Source organism: Lissotriton vulgaris, chromosome 11 (assembly GCF_964263255.1).
Source record: "Lissotriton vulgaris chromosome 11, aLisVul1.2, whole genome shotgun sequence".
Taxonomy (NCBI): Eukaryota; Metazoa; Chordata; class Amphibia; order Caudata; family Salamandridae; genus Lissotriton; species Lissotriton vulgaris.
Window position 1 is genome coordinate 908,223,328 of NC_141699.1, and position 21,294 is coordinate 908,244,621.

At 45.7% G+C, this 21,294-nt stretch overlaps 2 protein-coding genes across 16 annotated transcripts in view; one reads left to right on the plus strand and one right to left on the minus strand.

Moving 5' to 3' along the window:
- The window catches only part of FBXO36 (F-box protein 36), a 154,991-nt gene extending 144,939 nt beyond the window's left edge, over positions 1-10,052 (minus strand). The window contains exon 1 of the mRNA XM_086944045.1: positions 9,921-10,052. Coding sequence (XP_086800171.1) covers positions 9,921-10,016 — 96 coding nt within the window. The 5' untranslated portion in view covers positions 10,017-10,052. The remainder of the gene's footprint in view (positions 1-9,920) is intronic.
- A 25-nt stretch (positions 10,053-10,077) lies between these two features.
- The window catches only part of TRIP12 (thyroid hormone receptor interactor 12), a 1,206,981-nt gene continuing 1,195,764 nt past the window's right edge, over positions 10,078-21,294 (plus strand). For 8 of the 15 annotated variants that reach the window (XM_086944046.1, XM_086944051.1, XM_086944053.1 and 5 more), the window contains exon 1: positions 10,306-10,525. The gene's annotated coding sequence lies outside the window, so the exon portion shown is untranslated. Of the gene's footprint in view, positions 10,154-10,252; positions 10,526-21,294 lie in introns of those variants that run through there. The other 7 variants (XM_086944048.1, XM_086944050.1, XM_086944057.1 and 4 more) reach the window with 5 other exon arrangements.

Genomic DNA, 21,294 nt, shown 5'->3' on the forward strand with positions numbered 1-21,294 from the left:
AGCACCGAGACCGCCCTCATCGCAGCCACGGACGACATCCGAGCCCTTCTTGACAACGGGGAAACAGCGGCACTCATCCTCCTGAACCTCTCTGCCGCGTTCGACACTGTCTGCCACCTCACCCTAGTCCAACGCCTCAGCAACACCGGCATTCAAGAGAAGGCATTGAAGTGGATCATCTCGTTGCTCGCTGGAAGAACACAGAGAGTCCGCCTCCCCCCGTTTCGTTCAGAGGTCACCGAAGTCATCTGCGGCGTCCCGCAAGGATCATCACTCAGCCCCACCCTCTTCAATGTCTACATGGGACCTCTCGCAGCCATCGCACGCCAACACAACCTCAACACCATCTCCTACGCCGACGACACCCAGCTGATCCTCTCTCTCGCCAGAGACCCCGACACCGCCAGAACCAGCCTCCACGAAGGGATGAAAGAAATGGCCGAGTGGATGAAGAACAGCCGCTTGAAACTGAACTCAGACAAGACAGATGTCCTCATCCTTGGACCATCACCCTCCGCCTGGGACGACTCCTGGCGGCCCCCAGCCCTGGGCACCGCCCCCAAGCCGACAGACCACGCACGCAACCTGGGCTTCATCCTGGACTCCTCCCTCTCGATGACCAGACAAGTCAATGCCGTCTCCTCTTCATGCTTTCACACCCTTCGCATGCTCCGCAAGATCTTCCGATGGATCCCGACCGAAACCAGGAAGGCGGTCACCCAGGCCCTCGTCACCAGCCGGCTGGACTACTGAAACACCCTCTACGCCGGAACCACAGCCAAGCTACAGAAAAGACTACAACGCATCCAGAACACCCCCCCCCCCCCGACTCATCCTGGACATCCCTCGACGCAGCCACATCTCCGGCCACCTGAGGAACCTGCACTGGCTCCCCGTCAACAAGAGGATCACGTTCAGGCTCCTCACCCACGCACATAAGTCTCTCCACAACCTGGGCCCAAAGTACCTCAACGACCGCCTGACCTTCCACACGCCCACCCGCCAGCTACGGTCCGCTAGCCTCGCCCTCGCCGCAGTACCACGCATCCGAAGAGCCACCGCCGGAGGCAGATCCTTCTCTTACCTGGCGGCCAAGACATGATACTCCCTCCCCATCCACCTTCGGCTGACCCAGGACCACCTCGACTATCCACCTTCGGCTGACCCAGGACCACCTCGACTTCAGAAGACAACTCAAGACCTGGCTGTTCGAGCAGTAGCGGCCCCCTTCCCCCAAGCGCCTTGAGACCCTTCCGGGTGAGTAGCGCGCTATACAAGTATTTTGATTGATTGATATAGGTCTATATGAGGAGGGCATTAAAGGTGGCTTGTCTTTTTTAAGAAAGATTGTAATTATTGAATTCCGCCACAAGACAGGTGTATTCCCCTTCTGAGCTTCCAAAAAGATTCATCAACACACAAAAGGGGGAAGGGCCAAAATTGTTTAAACTCCATTACCCCAGGCCCCTTGGAGCAAACCAAATAATCACACACAAGGGGTATATGGAGTACACAACTACAACACAGGAAAATTCTCCAATTTGAAAAAAACTGCCCTCGCTCACATACCGAGGTATGTGACATGCTTCATCATAGGGCCTGCTAGAAACGCCCTGGTGTAGCCACATCCAGGGCGGAGCATTAGGGAGGGGGAAAAAATAATAAATTCCACACTACAAGACGTACAACACAATCAGTCAATACGTACAACGAATAACATACATGAGTGGTAGAACGTGCAGTGAACACCTCGTGGATAAGCTGTTAGTGCGACAAAAAAGTGCAGTAAGGATGTGTTTAAAACTGATTAAGGGTGCCAGTAGAAAGAATTGCTTTATTAGACCCAAGTTGATACCCTTATCAGGATTAAAAATTATGAAAAGGATGGAAAAAGTCTTATTGAGAAAATAAGGTTCCTCAAGACTTCAATCCTACCACTGCTGAAGTCAACATGTTTCGACCGCTTCAGTTGTGCCTCAAAAGGTCACTTCGGTCTTCCTCAGGACTGTCGAAATCAAATCCACTCATTACCCATGCCGTCATTTGGTCACAGGGTCTCCCGAATGGAGTAGGTCTCGTAGATCCGTACTCTTCCGGGTCTTCCGATCATTCAGTGGAGCTAAAGTCCCCAAAAATAAGGGGAGAAAATTCACTAGAAAAGAGTAATGAATAATGAGAGGGGTGCGGGTGCTATCCCCCCATTTTTTCACTCAATTCCTCCCCTAAAATTTATGTTTCTCTAACTAGGGTATTGCTCCAACTTAATGAATGAACTGTGCTCACAAACGTACCGCAATAGGACTCAATAGTATGATATTATAGCCTAGGTTTTCTTTCCAAACATTCCAGGTGATTAACTTTGATCACTTAATCTTGAAGCAAATTATTCTATAAGCGATATGGTAATAAAATAAGCAACACACTCACGTTCCCATAGCCAAGCCTGGGACCACCATGAACCCACACACACTCCACAAGTGAACCACTCTTGAATTAGGCACATCGTTAAAAAGTCTCCAATGAGGCTAATGACCCACAGGTGAACGAGACTTACCGAGTTTATGTGCTACACAAACTCGAACTGGTGTCTGTCAGTGGGGGTCTGCCTGTGAACACAATCTACAAGGGAATGGAGCGTAAAAGGTATTTAGCGTCATCCCCTCTGCCGAGCCAGCGTCATTCAAATCACAAGGAGAGGCGCCGGTCTATTCAACCCTCACCCGTTCTCCTTACCGTTCTATTAGGCTAGCCCTACCAAAGAACTCCTGTACCTTAAGGCACCACGTAGATGAGAGACGCGGTGTCCGATAGAGTATTTACCGATGAGCCATTGCCCGTCCCGCCCCTGCCGTCTGACGTCACGGGCGTCAAAGTGTCATGACGTCGGGCGTGGCAAACCATTGGGAGCAGTCGGGAGATGTAGTACCGACTGAGTCGCTCGTCTCCAGGCATCGTCACACACAGGCAAGGGGGACTGATATGCACAGCGAGCGCTAACAAACCTCACCAATACAATATATAAACAATCTTGCTTAAGAGCGATTATGCGGAAAGGCACATTTACAAATGACTAATTCGGTAAATTGATATCGAAGGGGCCCGTCAGCAAGTGATTGGTGATCACTGTCCCAGATCATCAGTGCCTATATTCGCAATCATAAAAGTTGCATAGATGATGAAAATAGGAGGGGGGAGGGAGGACATTGTCAATAGATATCACTGTCCCAGGTCATCAGTGTCTATATTCGCAATCATAAAAGTTGCATAGATGATGAAAATAGGGGGGGAGGGAGGACATTGTCAATAGATATCAGTAGTCCGGGATTGAATGGAAAGGAGGAATATATGATGTACATCCTTCATGATGCTTCACCATGGCAGAACAACCATCCCCACTAGGGGGTAGTCGTGACTAAAGTGACCCCATGTTCTAAGGTAATGATTGACCATGAATATCGACCGGAGTTCATAACCCTCATGTAACTATATCCTATGTGATATCCCAAGTGTGTTATTTCATAGGGGACGACCACCAGGTGTAATGTATAGAAGATATCATCAGTCATCGCTACTGAGAAGGTGGTCAAAATGTCCATGGCCGTATTGGTAAAATTGTTTTAATTACTGTCTTCCCAGTGCCTGCCAGGAATTATCATCGTTTAATCCCACTTTATGGCTTCTCAAGGCGGTAAACCCATCGTTGTTCTCGCTGCAGTAACACCCTTTGGTCATCATTTTGATGTCTGCTAGATTTTACCTTCTCTATCACAGTCCATTTAAGGTCTTCTATACTACGTCCTTTCTCAAAAAAATGGGCCGTGAGTTTCGTGTTTGTCTTGCCACATCTTATAGTACTCCGATGGTCCGTGATTCTGGTGCGTACCTTTCTACTTGTCATCCCTACATACATTTTTTGACAGGGACAGGTTAACAAGTAGATCACTCCCTGGGAATTACAATTGGTGTGAGATCTCTGTTCCCAGGGAGTGTGGAGCCCTAAATCAATTGAAGTGGAGTTGTTAGTCAAGTGGCAGACACTGCATGCACCGCAGCGTGTGTGTCCGGTCAATTTGGGTAAACCTGTCACAGTGGTGTTCTCTCTTGCTAGCCCCAGATCCCTGGGTCTAGTATGTATGAGAAGATCCCTCAAGTTCTGACTGCGTCTGAAAGAAAACAGGGGTGTCTCAACCTTCATACCCCCTGTATTGAGTATCTTCCAATTCTTCAGAACCAACTTTTTAATCTGATGCCGTATTAAAGGTGGATACAAACACCGGTTTCTTGGTTTGGGGTCTCATGTTTTTGGACAATAGTGCGTCACAGTTGGCATTGAATGCTCTTTTCCGTGCTTTTTTGATGACTCGGATAGGGTATCCCCTCTGTTGTAATATCGAGGTCAGACCTTTCGCTTCCTCAGTGAAATCATCTTTTTCCGAACAATTGCGACTTCCAAAAAGACTGCCATTAATTCTTCTTTTAGGCCTGTTCGAAAAACCCTAAAAGATTCGAGAGGAATGCCGTCGGGGCAAACAGCCTTACCCGACGCCAATGATATTAAGGCTGCCTCGACCTCTTCCCATGTAATAGGTGTATCTAATTCCTCAGTTTGCTCAGTTGTCAGTATGGTTTTCAATATTAAAGCTGAAATCTGCTACATTATACTCAGTACCACAAGTAGTTGTCTCTGTATACAATTTGCTATACAATTTTCCAAAAACCTCAAATACTTCGGCAGGTTTGTCATGAATTTGCCCCGAATCATCAAGAATACTATCTATCCTTCTAGCAACCTCTTTCTGATGTAGCCTTTTAGCTAATAATCGCCCCGAATTTTCTCCCACCTCATAAATCTCTGATCTATAAGCTGCGATTTGTGCAGCTAGTTTTGTGGCAAAGTTCTAGTACAGTGTTGCTTTCTGAATGGCAAGATCCCTTAAAATTTGAGCAGTGGTCACCCCTCTACCAATTGCCGACATCAGTTGGATTTCAATATCTCGTAGTTTTCCCATCTCAATATCATGTGCCTTTCTTATTTCACGTCGTTTATTAATTGAGTAACTTAATGTTTCTCACCGAACTCCAGATTTAAAAGCATCCCACACCACCTGAACCGAAGCAGACCCATGATTAATTTTAAAAAACTCAACTATCCATTTCACCATCTGCTCAACATACAGGGGATCAAATAGTAATTTGTGCTCAAATGTCCAGGGTCTCTGAGGAGATCTAAAATTAGTATCCAACTCTAAAATATTAGGGTTGTGATCAGAGATTACTTTAGGTAAAATATCAAACCTGACGTTATTAGGGTCATTGACATATCCAGCAGTTACAAAAAAATAGTATAAGCGGAAATGTTTTTGATGAGGGGCAGAGAAAAAAGTACTCTCTGGGGCTCCCATTCCCTGTAAGTGGCCTACATCGACTAACCCAAATTCTTTAATAAGCCCTCTAGTTGCCCTAAAGACTTTATTTTTCTTTCCCCCCATAAACATAGTTGCTAGTTATATCAGCCTTTCCATCCAGGTGAGGATTAAAATCCCCGCATAAGATTAAAAGGGGTGGCCAGGCCGCAAGCTCTATACTAAGATGATTCAGCATGTCTGGACCATCCAGATTAGGGCCGTAGATAGTACATATAGTCAATGACAAACCTTCCATAGACAGTTCAATGATTACCCAGCGACCAAAAGGATCTTCTTTCACACGCTTGGATACCCCCCCTCCCGTATCTTTTCAAAACATCCACCCCTCTTGTGGTTGTACCCTGCCGTGTACACCCTACTAATTCAAGACCCATATCTTTAAGCCAGCTTCTATTATTCCATGCTTTGTGGGTCTCTTGTATGCACAGTAAATCAACTTTCATAGATTTAAGCATTTGGGCCATTATTCCCCTTCTCCTCCTGTCATTTAACCCACAGACATTCCATGAACACACCGTGAATTTACCCATTCTTAAAGTATTTTAAACCTAGCTTGAAGAGAAGTTTTTTTGGTCATAATATTACCTAACACACTAAAGACTAAGTACACAATTGTAAAGTCTTTATTAGACAAATCTTGGCTGTAGTTTGTGCTTAATACCACTTCTCTGCTATTCCTTGCCCCACACACCACCCCTCCCATCCCACCCTTGCTACCCTGAAGGCCACCCTCACCCACCCCAAAGCCGACCCAAATGAGGCAAAGGGACAGAGCTGTCCCCATTGGTGATGAAGAGAAAGGCTGGTTACCCCCCACCGATCATCCCCCACCCCCCTGAACACCAACAAAATTGTAAGCACTATGAAACATAATTTTACTTTGATCAGAGAAAATCATCAGACTAAATTGTCTCTAAAAAACCCCTGGCAACAATCTCAGACACAAAAAAATGTGTTTTCTCTTTATAAATAATCTTGAGCTTGGAAGGATTTAGTAAATAAGCTAGGGCTCCCTTGGCTTGAAACAGTGGTATAAGCTGCCGCAGATGCCACCTCTGCTGGACCGTAGCCTGGCAGTAATCCGAACGTACAAAAAACTTGACCGCCTTCCCCTTCCTCTTATGGTCTGGTCTAGCTATATCATATAAAGCTTCACGTGATAAAAAGTTATTTAAACAGATCAGAATCGCTTTAGGTTTCTCATCAGAGGGCCTAATACCACTCTGCTTATGGAAGGGGAATCGATGCACTCTCTGTAGTTCAGCCACCCACCTCCATTGCGTCAGTTCAGGGAAGACTTCTGAAAACAGCTCCTGAACAAATTGTCGGATGTTACTTCCTTCCGCCCCTTCCGGGATTCCTAAGACTCGTAGGTTGTTCCTCCTCGATCTGTTCCCAAGATCAATTAACTTCCAATTGATCTCATCCTTGAGGGCACTTAGAGAGGCAACTTCAGTTTTCTGTTGCGCCATTTCATCTTCAACCGAGTAAATTCTGACTTCAGCCTCACCAATCCGAGTGGCCAGTTCATTAGTTGTCTTGACGATTCTACATACTGTATTCTGAAATTTGCACACCTCCCCTTGAATCCGCAAGGCTTCTGCTTTTGTCTCTTCACGATGCATCATAATAGCTTGAAGGATAGTAACTAAAGTAACTTCACTCTCAGTATGGTCTCCCAGACTGGGGTTAGAAAGGCAATCCCTTAATTCAGCTGTTATACCAATTGTTCTGCCAGGATTGGACTCGTCCGAGGAGAGGCCCAATATAGGGGATCCGTCATTTCCACAACGATCTCTGGACAATGATTTGGGCCCAGACAACGATGTTACTGCTCTGGCTTTACGGACTGTACTTCCCCCCTCCATTGGACTACCTTCTTCCTCCTCCAAAGGAGCTGAACTTGCCAAACTTATTTCGTCTGGCCAATCACCTTCAATACTCTCAGGATCAGAGATATTGGAGAGGTCCGACATAGAATAAAATTTGCCTGCAGAATCTCCAGAATCCGCCTCAGTATTTACTCATAATCCCAGCATTTTCCAAAGATTTGTCTGAATTAGCATCTGCCAACTCTGTAGTATAGCACCATGAAGTAATACAATATTTTCAGAATGAATGTCTAAATTAGAAATCTCATCCCTACTCTCAGTCGCCACCTCTTCCGTCTCCTCTTGCTGAATATTTTTCTTAGTGTTTTGCTGATCAGCAGTTTCAAATTGCGAAACAGTCTTACCTTTGAATTGAGTTTTCTTTTTAAACATTCCTGGAATTTTAGGCTTTGTACCTCCGACCTCGCTGTCTGTTCTAACCTGGTTCAAAAGACAATATGCAGCATTAGAAGTTCCAGTGTCACCCACATCAACGTCACTGGAGATCAGACTCGCTGAATTTGCCAGATCCTCGGGGGCACAGGCAGCACCCCCCCCTGTATTAGCGGCGGCTGCTGCTCGAGTCTTCGGCCCTTTCCCCGCAGTACCAGTGGCGTTCTTAGGCGCCATTGCATCGCTGAATCTGCTGCAGCAATCCACCTCGGGTATTCCAGGTGACTCCGTCCCCGAGTGGGGAATGTTGATGCCGAAGCCTGGAGGACGATCAAGGAAAGCGTCCAGAGTCCGCACTGACTCCTCGTAATCGGGACGCGGGGACAGAGGCATGAACACAGACGCCGACAAATCTGCTGAAGGCACTGAACCCGCTGGTAGCGACAAAAGTCATTCAACATATCCAGGACAGCCAGGTGAGAAGCTAACGCCGAGTTTTCCAAGCTCAGAATCACAGGGGCGGTGGGGGGTTCTAGTCTGTGAGGAGCTTCACATCGCCTGCCTCACTCGGACAATGCTGTGTCCGCCATCTGGCCTCTCCTTAGCTGCTGAATTCCTACAACATTGGAGCATGATTTGGAAAATCGGCCATCAACCTTTTCCAAAGCTTTTTATTTTTCAAAAACAAACTTCCAAGGCGGGAATTTGTTTTTGAAAAAAGGAAAAAAACAATGACCACCGCACCCGAGAAGTTTTCTCCAATGGTGTGGGGACAATTTTTATTTTTTACACTGTCCCTCAACAGCAAGATACACTTGGATATAAGGGGGAATAAAATAAAAGCTATCAGACTCTATACTGTAAACTGGGCAGACAGTTGGATGGTTTACCTCTAACAGTCTCTTTTCTGTTGGGCTGCTGAAGGACTTTTTACACTGACAAAGTACATTTTACTGACAGCGTAAAACTTGCAGTTCGCCAAACTCTGAATCGGGTGGGCAGACCTTGAATTTGGCAGAAAGGGTACTCAGTACTTGTTCACCAAACTCTAAAGTCCCAGGGGTCCATCTAATGCAAATCAGTACTGACCCTGCTCCCCGTGGAAACAGTCCATCTCAAACCTCGATCATCTCACCCACTCACACTATGGCCCACTGCATTTTTTATTCGGTTATTTGAGAATTACAACTATGAATCTCACTGACACTCTGTGGTTCCTGGTCATGTATTTCACATCCTGTTATACCTGACTTTTTAGTTTTAGCCAGCAGCATCTTGTACTGATCACAGTTTCACTCTCATATTTCTAAGTAAAATAATGAAACAAGGCCCACAGTGCAGAGGAGCATTTCTTACAATCCTCCTCCAAAGGTGTGACATTTAACCTGGAGTGAATGAGAGGTAAACAGAGCCTGGCAGATATGCTTTTAATTTAGAGTGAAAGATTCCACAGGCACCTTGGTCAGTCCTTTCCTTTGTATACATCAGCAGGATACATAACGGGATTTGAAGATTAATTGTATCATCACAAGAAAAAGTCAAACAACTTCCACTATGACAACTCCATGTCTCCTAGTGTAATGGAACTGGTGCTCATGTGAAGAGTTCCAATACCTTCGAGGCGAGTTGACGTTATATAAAACTACAAAAAAATGCTAAAAACGTTAAGTCTCGCTAAGGGTGTCAGGCACCATATTGGCCATTTACCTGCTATCCCGAAGCCACGTGCCACTTGAGAGATTCTCAGTACAAAGTCTTAAATCTTTGAGTTAGTCAACATGGCCACATTACTTCTGCATGATTCCAACCACTGGCCATTCACTGCTATATTAACCGTATTACTGGACTCGTTAAAATGTCTGCATTTATTAGAGCTGATTAACCGTCGCCCATGACGTCAGCGCCTGCGGCTGAATGCCAATAGAGCAAGGGACCACATGAAGTCCCCTGCGTGACATATCAGCTTCTGCTGCAGAGTAAGGGGACACTGTTTGGAAAAGGGTCTTCCGGTTGGTTTCTAAAAGTTTACTTTAGCTTTTAGGCTAAATGAAAATGCGACGCCCATTAATGAGTAAAGAACTACAGCGGCAAGAACTCGCGAGAGGTGTACAGTGTTGTTCGGAAAGCCCATAGGCAAGTGGGGCCATGGTCTCCTGCACCCTCCCTTAGGCTCCCCCATCGCCCAACTCCCTTTTTTTCAGCAGGACACCTACCCTAGCCCTGAACCTACCTCGTCCTGTGTGATGAGCACCTGGTAGAAGTCTTTGCTGGGCGCTGGAGCCTGCCCGTTCGTTTCATAGATGATCTCAGGCAACCACGATGCCATTTTGGGACGCTTATTCGGTCTCCAGGGCAACCAGGAAGAGGCGGGGCTTAGAGGTCACCGAGACGGAAAAAAAGACAAACGCCACACGAAACAATTTTAATTTTTTATGTCGGGCGCGGGGTGAACACGGAACAAAGGTAAGAACACCACTCAATGTACAATGTCCGGAAATAAACTAACAGGGAGAATGGTGACCCCGGGGGAAACAGTTAGAGGAACCCAGGGGGTCATGACCCGGCGGAAGGACACTGCTGGCGCTGAGACAAGGGGGCGCTTTCGAGACAGCGGCGGGGTGGATTGTGGTGCGGGGCTCTTCAGGCGGAACACAGGTGAGGCGGCTCAGGGAGGCATTCGCTGGGTGGTCGGGAAAGGGATGATTCTCAGTTTTGTGATGCGACGGGTAAAGTAGTGCGTGGGAGACGGCGGAGTGAGACTGAGATGTGCGTTTGCAGCTGATCCTGGAAGGCAGTAGAGCCGGGGGAGCAGGAGCACCCCGGGAGCCTGACGAGGTGAGGGGATCTAGGGAGTCAGAGCTGGAGTCTTCTCACTGTTTGGGTCTGATCCGACGCCCCTGGCCCTCTGGGCCTTTGTTGACATGTGTTGAAAAGTTTATTGTGTGTTAATACTCCTGGGGGAGGGGGAGAGGCGGAAGGACCTGAGTTACCCCCACTGGCAGCAAGGTCCTTGTGTCGGAGGCAATAGTATCCGAAGCTGCGTTCTCTTGTGGCGCCTAAACACCCCTTACAAGGTAATGTGTTTAAGATTAGGCCTGTTATGATTGGGCCTTGTAGGGACGGAATACTATGTGTCCTGTGTATGTGAGACATTAGGGGAGTAGATGCTATTAAATGGGGTGGAGGTAAGGAGGTTGACATGGGTCTTGGTGGCGGCAGTATAAGTTCTAAGTTTTCTGCAGTGTGTATGCAGAAGATCTGACGGGGTTTAACACTGTTGGGTGTGCATAAAACTGTTCTGATATTTCAGTAAAATCCCATGTGTGTTGTGTAGGTGGGATACGAATTATTTTACTAGAGGAGCTCCTTTGTTGATGGGGTGGACGATCAGTGAAGGGGATAGACGGGGGTCAAAATAATGGGTCCTTAGTTGCGCGTGGTCTGTGTAGCTTACTAATAGCCCCCCTTCCCAATTTGTCGCCTAAAGTACGAGCACCCCCTTTTCATTCCCGAGTGCTAGAGGAGTTCTTTATTGTTGGGGTGCTGTGAAGGTAGTGGGGCAGAGTGAGTCCTGCTGGGGTCGCTGTGCTCTCTGATACGTCTCCTGCGTCTGGTTGCCTTTGTCTGTATCCTTTCAGTACCTTTTTATTATTTTGGGGGTTGGGAGTGAGAGGGTAGATTGCTCGGTATAATAAATAATTGTCTGGCAGAGAGGAGGACCCTGCGGAGTTCTTCTATGCCCTTGCGCATTTTGTTGTGGTTGTCAAACGGTCCCGGCATGAACAAAGGTGCAACCGCTCACAGGCCAGTCACAACCCGGTGTCGTGTTTACAGCGCTCGCGCACGGAGTGTGTCACTTAGTCCTGGCCTCTGAGGCGTCGGACCCCTTATTCCCAGGGTGTGCAGGCGCCTCTTCCGTGTCTGCGCTGTCCGGCGTGTGGTCTCTCTCCGCACCTCGGGCGTGCTTGCTTGCTGCCTCTGTGCGCCACTTGTGCGTGCTGCGTTTCTTCCTGTGTTTGTACACACACTGAGCCTCGGTGTTCCACTCTATTTTTAGGCACATATGAGACACACTTATTTAAGGGCGTGAAAGTGACACACTTGTAAGATTGGCACCATCTCACTGGTGTCTGGACCCCTCCCCCATGTCCAAGTAAACCCCATACGCTGTGCGGGCAGCCTAGAACCTTGATGAGAGTGAATGTCTGTTCCCGCACAGTACAGCCCTTGCCATCGTTATATAGTCTGTACAAAAGGGGGTGGTAATGGACGGAGCATCTGAACCAATCAAACACTCACACCCAGTCAAAAGATCTGGGTTTAATCCATCTCCGTTCTTTAGCCCACTCTGCCACCCCAGTTCAGACATGGCTATATGCAAATCAGTCTGACCATGTGCCTCATGGGAACAGTCCAGCCCGAACTGCCAAGCCATGCCTTCCCTGGACCGGAAACAAGCTTCCGAGGACCGGTTTCTGGCATTCCTGCCGTCTGAACTGGGGTGGCAGAGTGGGCTAAAGAACGGTGATGGATTAAACCCAGATCTTTTGACTGGCTGTGAGTGTTTCATTCAGATGCTCCGTCCATCACCACCCCCTTTTGCACCACATCGTTATATAGTCGGCATGATTTAAGTGAACTAACTCTTCAGAGGGGTGAGAGTTACAGTTGAGAAGTAATACGGTACCACTGTATCATCTTTCCAAATCAGTGCCGCTTGAAAGCTTATTTCTCAAATCAAAAACATTGATAGATCAAGTGGATAGTTTTTGTGTGTTTGTTTTAGAGCTATGGCATTCGGGATTTCCATTCCAGTCTCTACATTTCGGATTGTTCACTGGCATGCTAGCATCTCCATTAAGCAGCATCCCTGATTTCTAGGCTGCATTATTCCTGTTCTTTCGTAACTGACATTATCATTTGTTTAATTAAAAAATACATGGATCATTTTATTCAGTGGTTTGTTGCAACTTTTTTAATATAAATAGGTGTATTTTGTATACAGGGGAGTGACCAACTGTCATCAAATTCTACAAACCCCTGGTCTGTTACTGGAATGGAAGCAATTACCTGATTACAAAACACTTCAGCCAGTCAATATTCCCTTTTTGTATTTATTTATTTATTTAAAACATTTGTAGAGCGCGGCTGTCACCTGGCAGGTATCCTGGCGCTGGTAGCTACTCCTGGGTTATTGGGCGGGGGAGGTGAATTATGGGCGAGCGGGCATAAAGGAGGGGTGGGGTAAGAGCCATGTTTTGATTCGTTTCCTGAAGGGTAGGAGGTGTGGGATTTGGAGAATATCGGCAGGCAGACTGTTCCAGAGCTTGGCCGCAGCCACTCTGAAGATCTTCCCCCAATCCTGGCTTTCTTGCATCTGGGTACTTTCACAAGGCAGGCGGTTGCGGACATAAGTGTTCTGGTGGGAATGTACCACGAGAACAGACGTTGAAGAGGTCTAGGTCCTGCACCGTGTAGTGCCTTGAAGACCAAGCAAAGGGCTTTGAAGGCGATGCGTTGCTTCAAAGGAAGCCAGTGCAGTTCGGCCAAGGCAGCGGTGGCCGAGGATCTCCTGGTCCAACCAAGAGCCAGTTTGGCTGCTGCCGACTGAACTCGTTGGAGTCTGTCTAGCAGTGTCGCAGGGGATTCAAACAGGAGAGCATTACAATAGTCAAGGCGACTAAGGATAGTGCACCTGACTATCAAAGCTCGAGCTGAAGATGGTAATAGAAGCAGAATTTTGCGCAGTGAGCGCATAAGGGCTGAGCAGGTGGCGACTGTTCTTGAAACCTGCGTTTCCATGCTCAGTTGGTGATTTAGCATGACGCCCAGATTGCGAACACTGGTAACAGGTAGCGGGTTGTTGGAGTTTTCCGGGGGCCAGAACTCAGCAGGCAAAGGGCGGGAAATGCGGCTCGCGGGACAGAACAGAACCTCGGTTTTCGAGGAGTTAAACTGGAGGGAGTTCCGGTGCAACCAGTTGCATACTGCAACCAGCCAGTATGATCAATTCAAAATAATTACAATATATGTACAAAGTCCTAAATATAAATGAAGTTTTATCAAGAAAGGAGGGATACTGTAAAAGTTGCAATGACGGGCATATGCGGTCATCAAGGACATTACACATTTTATATGCCAAATTTAAGTAGATGTCATAAAAATGTCAAAATCGTGAACATACCTATGGCTAGAAACAAGATAATTGCTATGCAAAATACCTTGGCTGTGCAAAAAGTACATGTGCATATTGTTTTAATCGCAAGCCTAGGTAATGTAGGTAATATATAGCAGTTTTGGGCAGATATTAAATCAATGTCATGAGAATTTGGGAATCATGAATAATACCTGTGGCTTAATATCAGCTAATTACTGTGCAAAATAATTTACGTGTGCAAAACAGTGCATACGGACTGAGAATTATATAGCAGATAGTTCTCTAATCATGGGCTCGGAGAGCGGCTAATGAAAATATTTTAAAGATCTATCCAAGTAGATTAAACCTGCCATATAAAACGTTAAAATTCACTGTTTTGGTTATTTTAATTGGAGCAGTGATCAGTATTATTAATGTCCTTTAAATTCTACTTGTAGCAGGCTTAAGTATTTGTCAAATTTCACCAAGTCACACGGGCACACTCTGTTAAAAACCAGGATTGTTGCCTCTTTGCAGGTTCGTATTCCCTGTTGGAGGAACAAAGGTTTTAGCAGGGTGTGGTGCAGATTTATTAGTGGTGGGCAGCAACACAGAACAACTTGAGAAGGTAACGGAATATAGATATCTGGGAGTATGGTTCACGAGTAACTTGAAATGGACCACCTATCTGGAAGCGTTAAATATTAGGGCAACAGCCTCTATAAAGGGCTTAAAAAGGTTTAATAGCTTCTACGGAGACTTGTCAGATGGGCCGGCTATAAAGGCCTACCTGGCAATGGTCCCGCGCAATTCCTATATGGTTCAGAGGTTCTCCTCCTTAGCGGGAAAAAAGGTTGGAATAAAGAGGAGGGTATGATCCTAAAAAGCTTGTTCTCGTTGCCGAAATCAGCAATGGTACAAGCAGCAAGATTGGAGATAGGAGATCACTTCCTGGGCAATTACATCCAGGATGGCACTAATACTGTTTTGGCAGCGTCTGGAGACAGGGGAACCTCCCAGAAAAATATCACAGTGGTGTAGAGAGGAAATTGCCTCCAGCGAGTTATCATGGGCTAAAGAAACAAGACTCTCACTAAAGGAAGCTTATGGGAAGCTAGGAATAGAACTAGATACCCAGTTAGGACACACCAATATAGGCAAAAAAGAACTACGGTCATTGGGAGTGGATGTGTCCTGCATATGCGATCAAGAGTTTCTCCGGCAAAAAATATCGGTGTCCCATATGATCCAAGTATGGATTTCAAAAGTCCTCTCCTACCCTTACTTGGATAGGTTGTCGAATCGGCACTTAAGAAGAGAGGTTTTAAAACTGAGAATGGGTATAAACCCCTGTTATGTAAATACCAGGGTTAAAAATTACATGATAAATAGTAATGGCAATTGCACATGTACGTTAGGTACCTCCTGTGATATTATTCATATTTTATTAGACTGTAGGATGACCCTTGATATACTTAAGGAGATTTTAGGCCCGCTATTAAAAACTTATAGGATTATGAATAGAAAGCAAGCTGTAGATCTTCTGGTGGGGATGGTAAATCTGGATATAGTTTGTGCTTTTGTGAAATACATGAGCAGAGTCAGGGGGTTTCTCCAGGGTACAGAGGTATAGGCGTATGGTAACGAGATTGCACTTTAATGAATGTATTATGTTTGGAAGGCCTGGTCACATATGATTTCTCATGTTCACCCTTGTGATTTTAACATCCTAGGAGGATACTGTTTAATAACAAAGCTATTGGGGTTTCCTCCCGGAAAGGACTGAATTGCAATTTTATAAATGTTACATATTTTGTGTTTTTATAAAGTTTTATAAATGTATTGTGTATACTTTTATGGTTGTAACAACCCAAATAAAGTTTTAATGACTGACTGACGGTCAATATTCCTTTTTTTGTATGATCAATTCAAATAATTACAATATATGTACAAAGGCCTAAATATAAATGAAGTTTTATCAAGAAAGGAGGGATACTGTAAAAGTTGCAATGACGGGCATATGCGGTCATCAAGGACATTACACATTTATATGCCAAATTTAAGTAGATGTCATAAAAATGTCAAAATCGTGAACATACCTATGGCTAGAAACCAGATAATTGCTATGCAAAATACCTTGGCTGTGCAAAAAGTACATGTGCATATTGTTTTAATCGCAAGCATAGGTCATGTAAGTAATATATAGCAGTTTTGGGCAGATTTTAAATCAATGTCATGAGAATTTGGGAATCATGAATAATACCTGTGGCTTAATATCAGCTAATTAATGTGCAAAATAATTTACGTGTGGAAAACAGTGCATACGGACTGGGAATTATATAGCAGATAGTTCTCTAATCATGGGCTCGGAGAGCGGCTAATGAAAATATTTTGAAGATCTATCCAAGTAGATTAAACCTGCCATATAAAACGTTACAATTCACTGTTTTGGTTATTTTAATTGGAGCAGTGATCAGTATTATTAATGTCCTTAAATTTTACTTGTAGCAGGCTTAAGTATTTGACAAATTTCACCAAGTCACACGCTCCACTCTGTTAAAAACCAGGGTTGTTGCCTCTTTGCAGGTTCGTATTCCCTGTTGGAGGAACAAAGGTTTTAGCAGGGTGCGGTGCAGATTTATTAGTGGAGGGCAGCAACACAAAGGGTGGCCAAACATTTTCTTTTTAAATTTGCAGTGTGCACTTGACTATTCTGGAAAGGGAGTGCCATTTTGTGTTCATCTCTTTAGTCTGTAGACACATCAACCTTGCACCTATGATTTGTCTTAAGCATATCTTTCCGACCGAGTGCTGGAGGTATGGCAGTGGTCCAAGACAAGGTGGATCGTGGGTGTCTATGATGTGGCCACAGCTTCAAACAGCGGAGTGCACTTTGACTTTAATTTGGCCAAATCAGATAGCATTGATTGCAATTTTGTCTGCCTTTTTAAGGATCGTTTTAAGTGCTGAATGTGAAAGCAGTTTGTTATGAAGCACAAACTAAGTCTATTTGGAGTTTGCCCAGTGATTTGTTTAAATAATTCGACCAGGGATTACTGAGTTTGCCACCCAGCTTTTGTTTTTGGTAGCAGACATGGTTCATAAGACAATATTACTATATATATACTATATACACTATACTTTTTTTTAAAGATTACACTAAAAATACTTGAAATATAGTCTTATAATTTCTACCTCCCTTCTAAAACAAACTTTTTTACTAAAATCAAAGTGCAACCACAGACAGTTCACAGTGCTGAGCAACTATGCAACATTTTAATACCCAAGTTAATGCCAGCAACAGACTGAAAAAGTTTCAATGCAAAGGCATCTGGCTTTGGTAGCCGAGCAGTAATGCACCTTCATTTTTACTGATTGAACTTGGGGCAGGGATTGATAGTCAAGTGGTCTTGATCAAAGATGTTTGACCATAGCGGATTGGGCTTCTGAGCCTACTTCGTCGATACTGATAGCTTCAGAAAAGTGTTTGCTCAAATCAGCAAATGGTTCAATTTTCAGTGTATTTTTCAACCTGGTGAGACTTTTGAAGAGATTCATCTCCAATTCTTCATTTGTAGTGTGACTCTGGCGCTAAGCCACATTTTAGTGTACTTGATATTTGGGAAATTTTGCAGTTTGTTGATCAGCTTTCAATATCTAGCTGCTCTCACGGAACCCAATCTGCACCTGACTGGTGACTTCTTCAATCTTCTTGCCCTCAGTTGCTGCAGGCACCCAAGCTTCCAGTAGGTTTGTGCAGACACAACTTGGTAACTAAAGCTAGGCAACACTCCGGTTTAAAAGGATGGCTTGCAAGGGAAACACACCTTAGTTGTGAAACCTAAACAATGTATTCTTGACGTGCTGCTATCTGTACTGGGTAGGTGAGAAAAGTATCTTCAGAAATTACTACAGTTTGCCGGTGGAGCAAGTTTGCTAGCAATGTTTAACACCCCCCCCCCCCCCCCCCCCCCCACACACACACCACCTATAGGGTATTTGACTCGGTTTTTGTTTGTACCAGTTTTTCGTACAGGACCTCTCCTTAGAGCCTTGCTCCCCTAATACAATCTAAAAAAAAAAAAAAAGCCCGGTTGGTGCTGCTTTACCAGGGGCTTAAGATTTAATGCTTTTTTAGCCACCCATGCAGTCACAACCATTCTTCATCTCTGAGTGACCGCCTGACATCAGATTCCGGTCTAGTTTTGTGTTTTTTTTAAATTCAAAATACAGTAATGTAAATTGAGATAAGCTTTGGACTGCTTGTACAAGACAAACAATACAAATAGTCTGTCTAGTCAGAAAGAGGTCCGGTACAAAAGACCCTTTCCCAGAACCTGACATTTGTGAGATCTTGAAGGAGACTAGATTAAGACCTCAGTCTAATGTTAAAGAGGAGGAGAGTGGAGGGGTGATGGAAACTTTAAGGCATGAAGTGTCACATCTTCACCCCAGCAGTGTTAAGAGACTTTCCAACTGTTTCTTTGCATCTGCATTTTGCATCTATATTTTGTCAGCGTTATCTTGAGTTCATTGCTGGAGCAGAGGCATCTTGTGGGCACCTGATGGGTAACTGGGCCAGTCAGATACTTGAGTTGTAAGGGCTTTATTAAGGTTCCCCATAAGGCACATTGTTGTGACGGTAAATTGGTCCGTAATTGTAATACAGGCCAACTTCAGTGGGTTCTTTGCGAGAGGGACTTATTTCTAGACCAGTGGTTCTTAACCTTTTTAGTTCCTTGGGCCCCCACTTAATTATCACTGGAACCTGGGGACCCCCACTGAATAAATATTAGAACCTACCTTTGTTAATATTGCACCAAGAAATAGAATTTTGAAATTGAATATGGAAGTAAGAATACTTTAACACTGCTTTCCGCTTTCACCTGAGGTTCGATAGAGAGGTTGCTGTTGAAAATTAACTCTATATTCCTTACTGACTAAACTCGAGAAAGGGGATTTGCAGTGCCTAATCAGTCAGGCTAAATGAAGGCAGTGTGGAGGAGCTTGAGAAGCAGTCTTATTCCCACTGAGGCAAAGTAATTCATATTGTATCCATCACTAAAGTATTCTCGAGCAGACTGACTCTTCAGATGGAACACAAACGCTCCTGTGGAGATCAAACTTTATTTGGGTGTCATCATTGTAGAGCTGACACTGGTGACCACAACTCTTGGTCTGTTTGACCAGAGGGAAGTTAACAGCAATTGAAAAGCAGAGCGGACTGACTGGAGACTTGAAGGGGGTTGGAGTGGGACGCACTGAAGGTAAATGAGGTGGCCGGAGAGACAAAGGTGCCTATAAATGTACTTTTGGGCGTGTAGGAGAGGAATGATCTAACCCACTTGTGGGCAGTGCCCCAGTTTTATTAGTTATTGATCTATTAGATTGATTAGAATTTCTGATCCACAGTAAGCCTAGAATAATAGGGGCTCCGTTCCTCCCTCTGCCTCAGGTCTAATTTTTCTAACCTGTCGATCAATATAGTTTCTGTATCCCAGGAGGGCTTCAAACAAGATGGAAATTTGAATAGCAGCAAGACTTTTTTATTTTAAAAGTAGCATCTCAGTTGATCATTGACCTCTGCTTATATGATTTTAGCAATGTAAGGCAGGGTCTGAAGTTTTGTGGGTTAGATGGATCTAAAGGGACTTTTTAGGTCTCGCGACCTATCGATGTGCGCAAGCGCATCGAGCGGAGCGAGAATTCATGTGGCGAAAACATCTTCAAACCAAAGGGCTTTCAGCCCCGCGGTTTTCATGAAGTTCACGTGAACATGCACGCGCATCGCATGCAAGCCCAGCCCAGCCTCTCGCATTCCCAGGCTCTCCCGCCCCCCATCCGGCTTCCCCTCCCCTAGCAGCACTCCTCCCACACCAGCACCTCCCCCTCCCACACCAGCCTGCCTCCGCTCGCTCGCATTACCGCCCTAGCAGCACTCCTCCCACACCAGCACCTCCCCCTCCCACACCAGCCTGCCTCCGCTCGCTCGCATTCCCGCCCCCCCCCACCATTTGCCAGCATACACTCTCCAAGTGCTTCGTACAGGCCCACTTTGGTTCTGTCCCACACCACAGTGACTCTGCTACCACCAGGGCAAACCCGCACGTATGTGCGCTGACCTACCCCACCCCTCGTCCAGTCAAAGATGTATTAGGCATGACCCCCCCCTTGTGGGCACTTTGATGTGGTATTAACCTCTCAAGGCACGTCGTCAGTGTGACCTGTGGAGTGCAGCACCCCCTGCCTCCTCCATCTATCTTGCAGGATTTACTCAGCCTTGTTGCGCTTCCCCAGTGACGCAGGGCATGTACACTCTGGACGAAGGGGCCTCCCCTCCCGATCCTCTCTTCCGTTGCTCTCTCAGTGATTGGTCCCACGCCTAACGCCCGCACCTTTGTTCGCTGCTCCCAGTAGCGGCTGCGTTACTCTGCTACTCTCAGCCCCCTGGCCCTGGCAACACCCCTGCTTCGGACTGTCCTGACACCTCGAGCCCCACTGCACCATCTCAATGTCTCATCTCCTATTGAGTCTCGACGTTCAGCGCGGGACTACGTACAGCTCTCCCCGCTCAGTACAGCAGACCCATGCTCAGCCCAGATTGCATTTCGTCTGCACGACTACTCTGGAGACGTCACCGCCATCTTGTGTCTCCCAGGGTCAAAGGCCTCCAGCACGGCTCCACCGCTCGATCTGGTAGGTCTGTGGATGGAGTTTGATACTGGTTACACTGGGGCTGTGGTCATTGCTTTCTTGGAGTTTGGAACGAAGTACAGTAGCAGATTGGTGACGGATATTAGGCAGGGGCTTCGGAGCCTTTCCTGTCGGCTGCTGGCCACGCCCCCTGCGAACATACCATGTTTGAAAACCCAGATTGTTCATAAATATCTCATAAACATAACCCTTTAGCCCTGACCTTCTTTCCTCCTTCACAACTCATAATCTAGCAATAACAAAAGGGGTCTAACTAAATATTAAGCTCCTTCTTATGTATCTAGATGAAGATGTCCTTTTCAACAGCCATTATTTTCCCACTTAGCTGGCTAAGTGAGCTAAACACTTGCTTTTGACGTGAATGCTGATTATCTGGTTCCACGTTCATATCCAAACTAGGCCAACTCTGCCTTCCATCTTTCATAGGCACATGTATACCATGAAACTGGGTAATAGTAACACTGTTCGACTTACAAGATTTGGAAACAGCAGAAGTATGATATGAAGCATACTTTATAAAAAAAAAAAACATAAACTAGTATTATTTTATTTAACTACAATTGTGCTGTATGCTCCGTAAAGCCAGTAACTCAATCATTGGAATGATTTGGACTAGATAATGGGAGATTTACATTTAAATCGCATGCAAGCCCAGCCCAGCCTCTCGCATTCCCAGGCTCTCCCGCCCCCATCCGGCATCAGGCTTCCCCTCCCCTAGCAGCACTCCTCCCACACCAGCACCTACCCCTCCCAC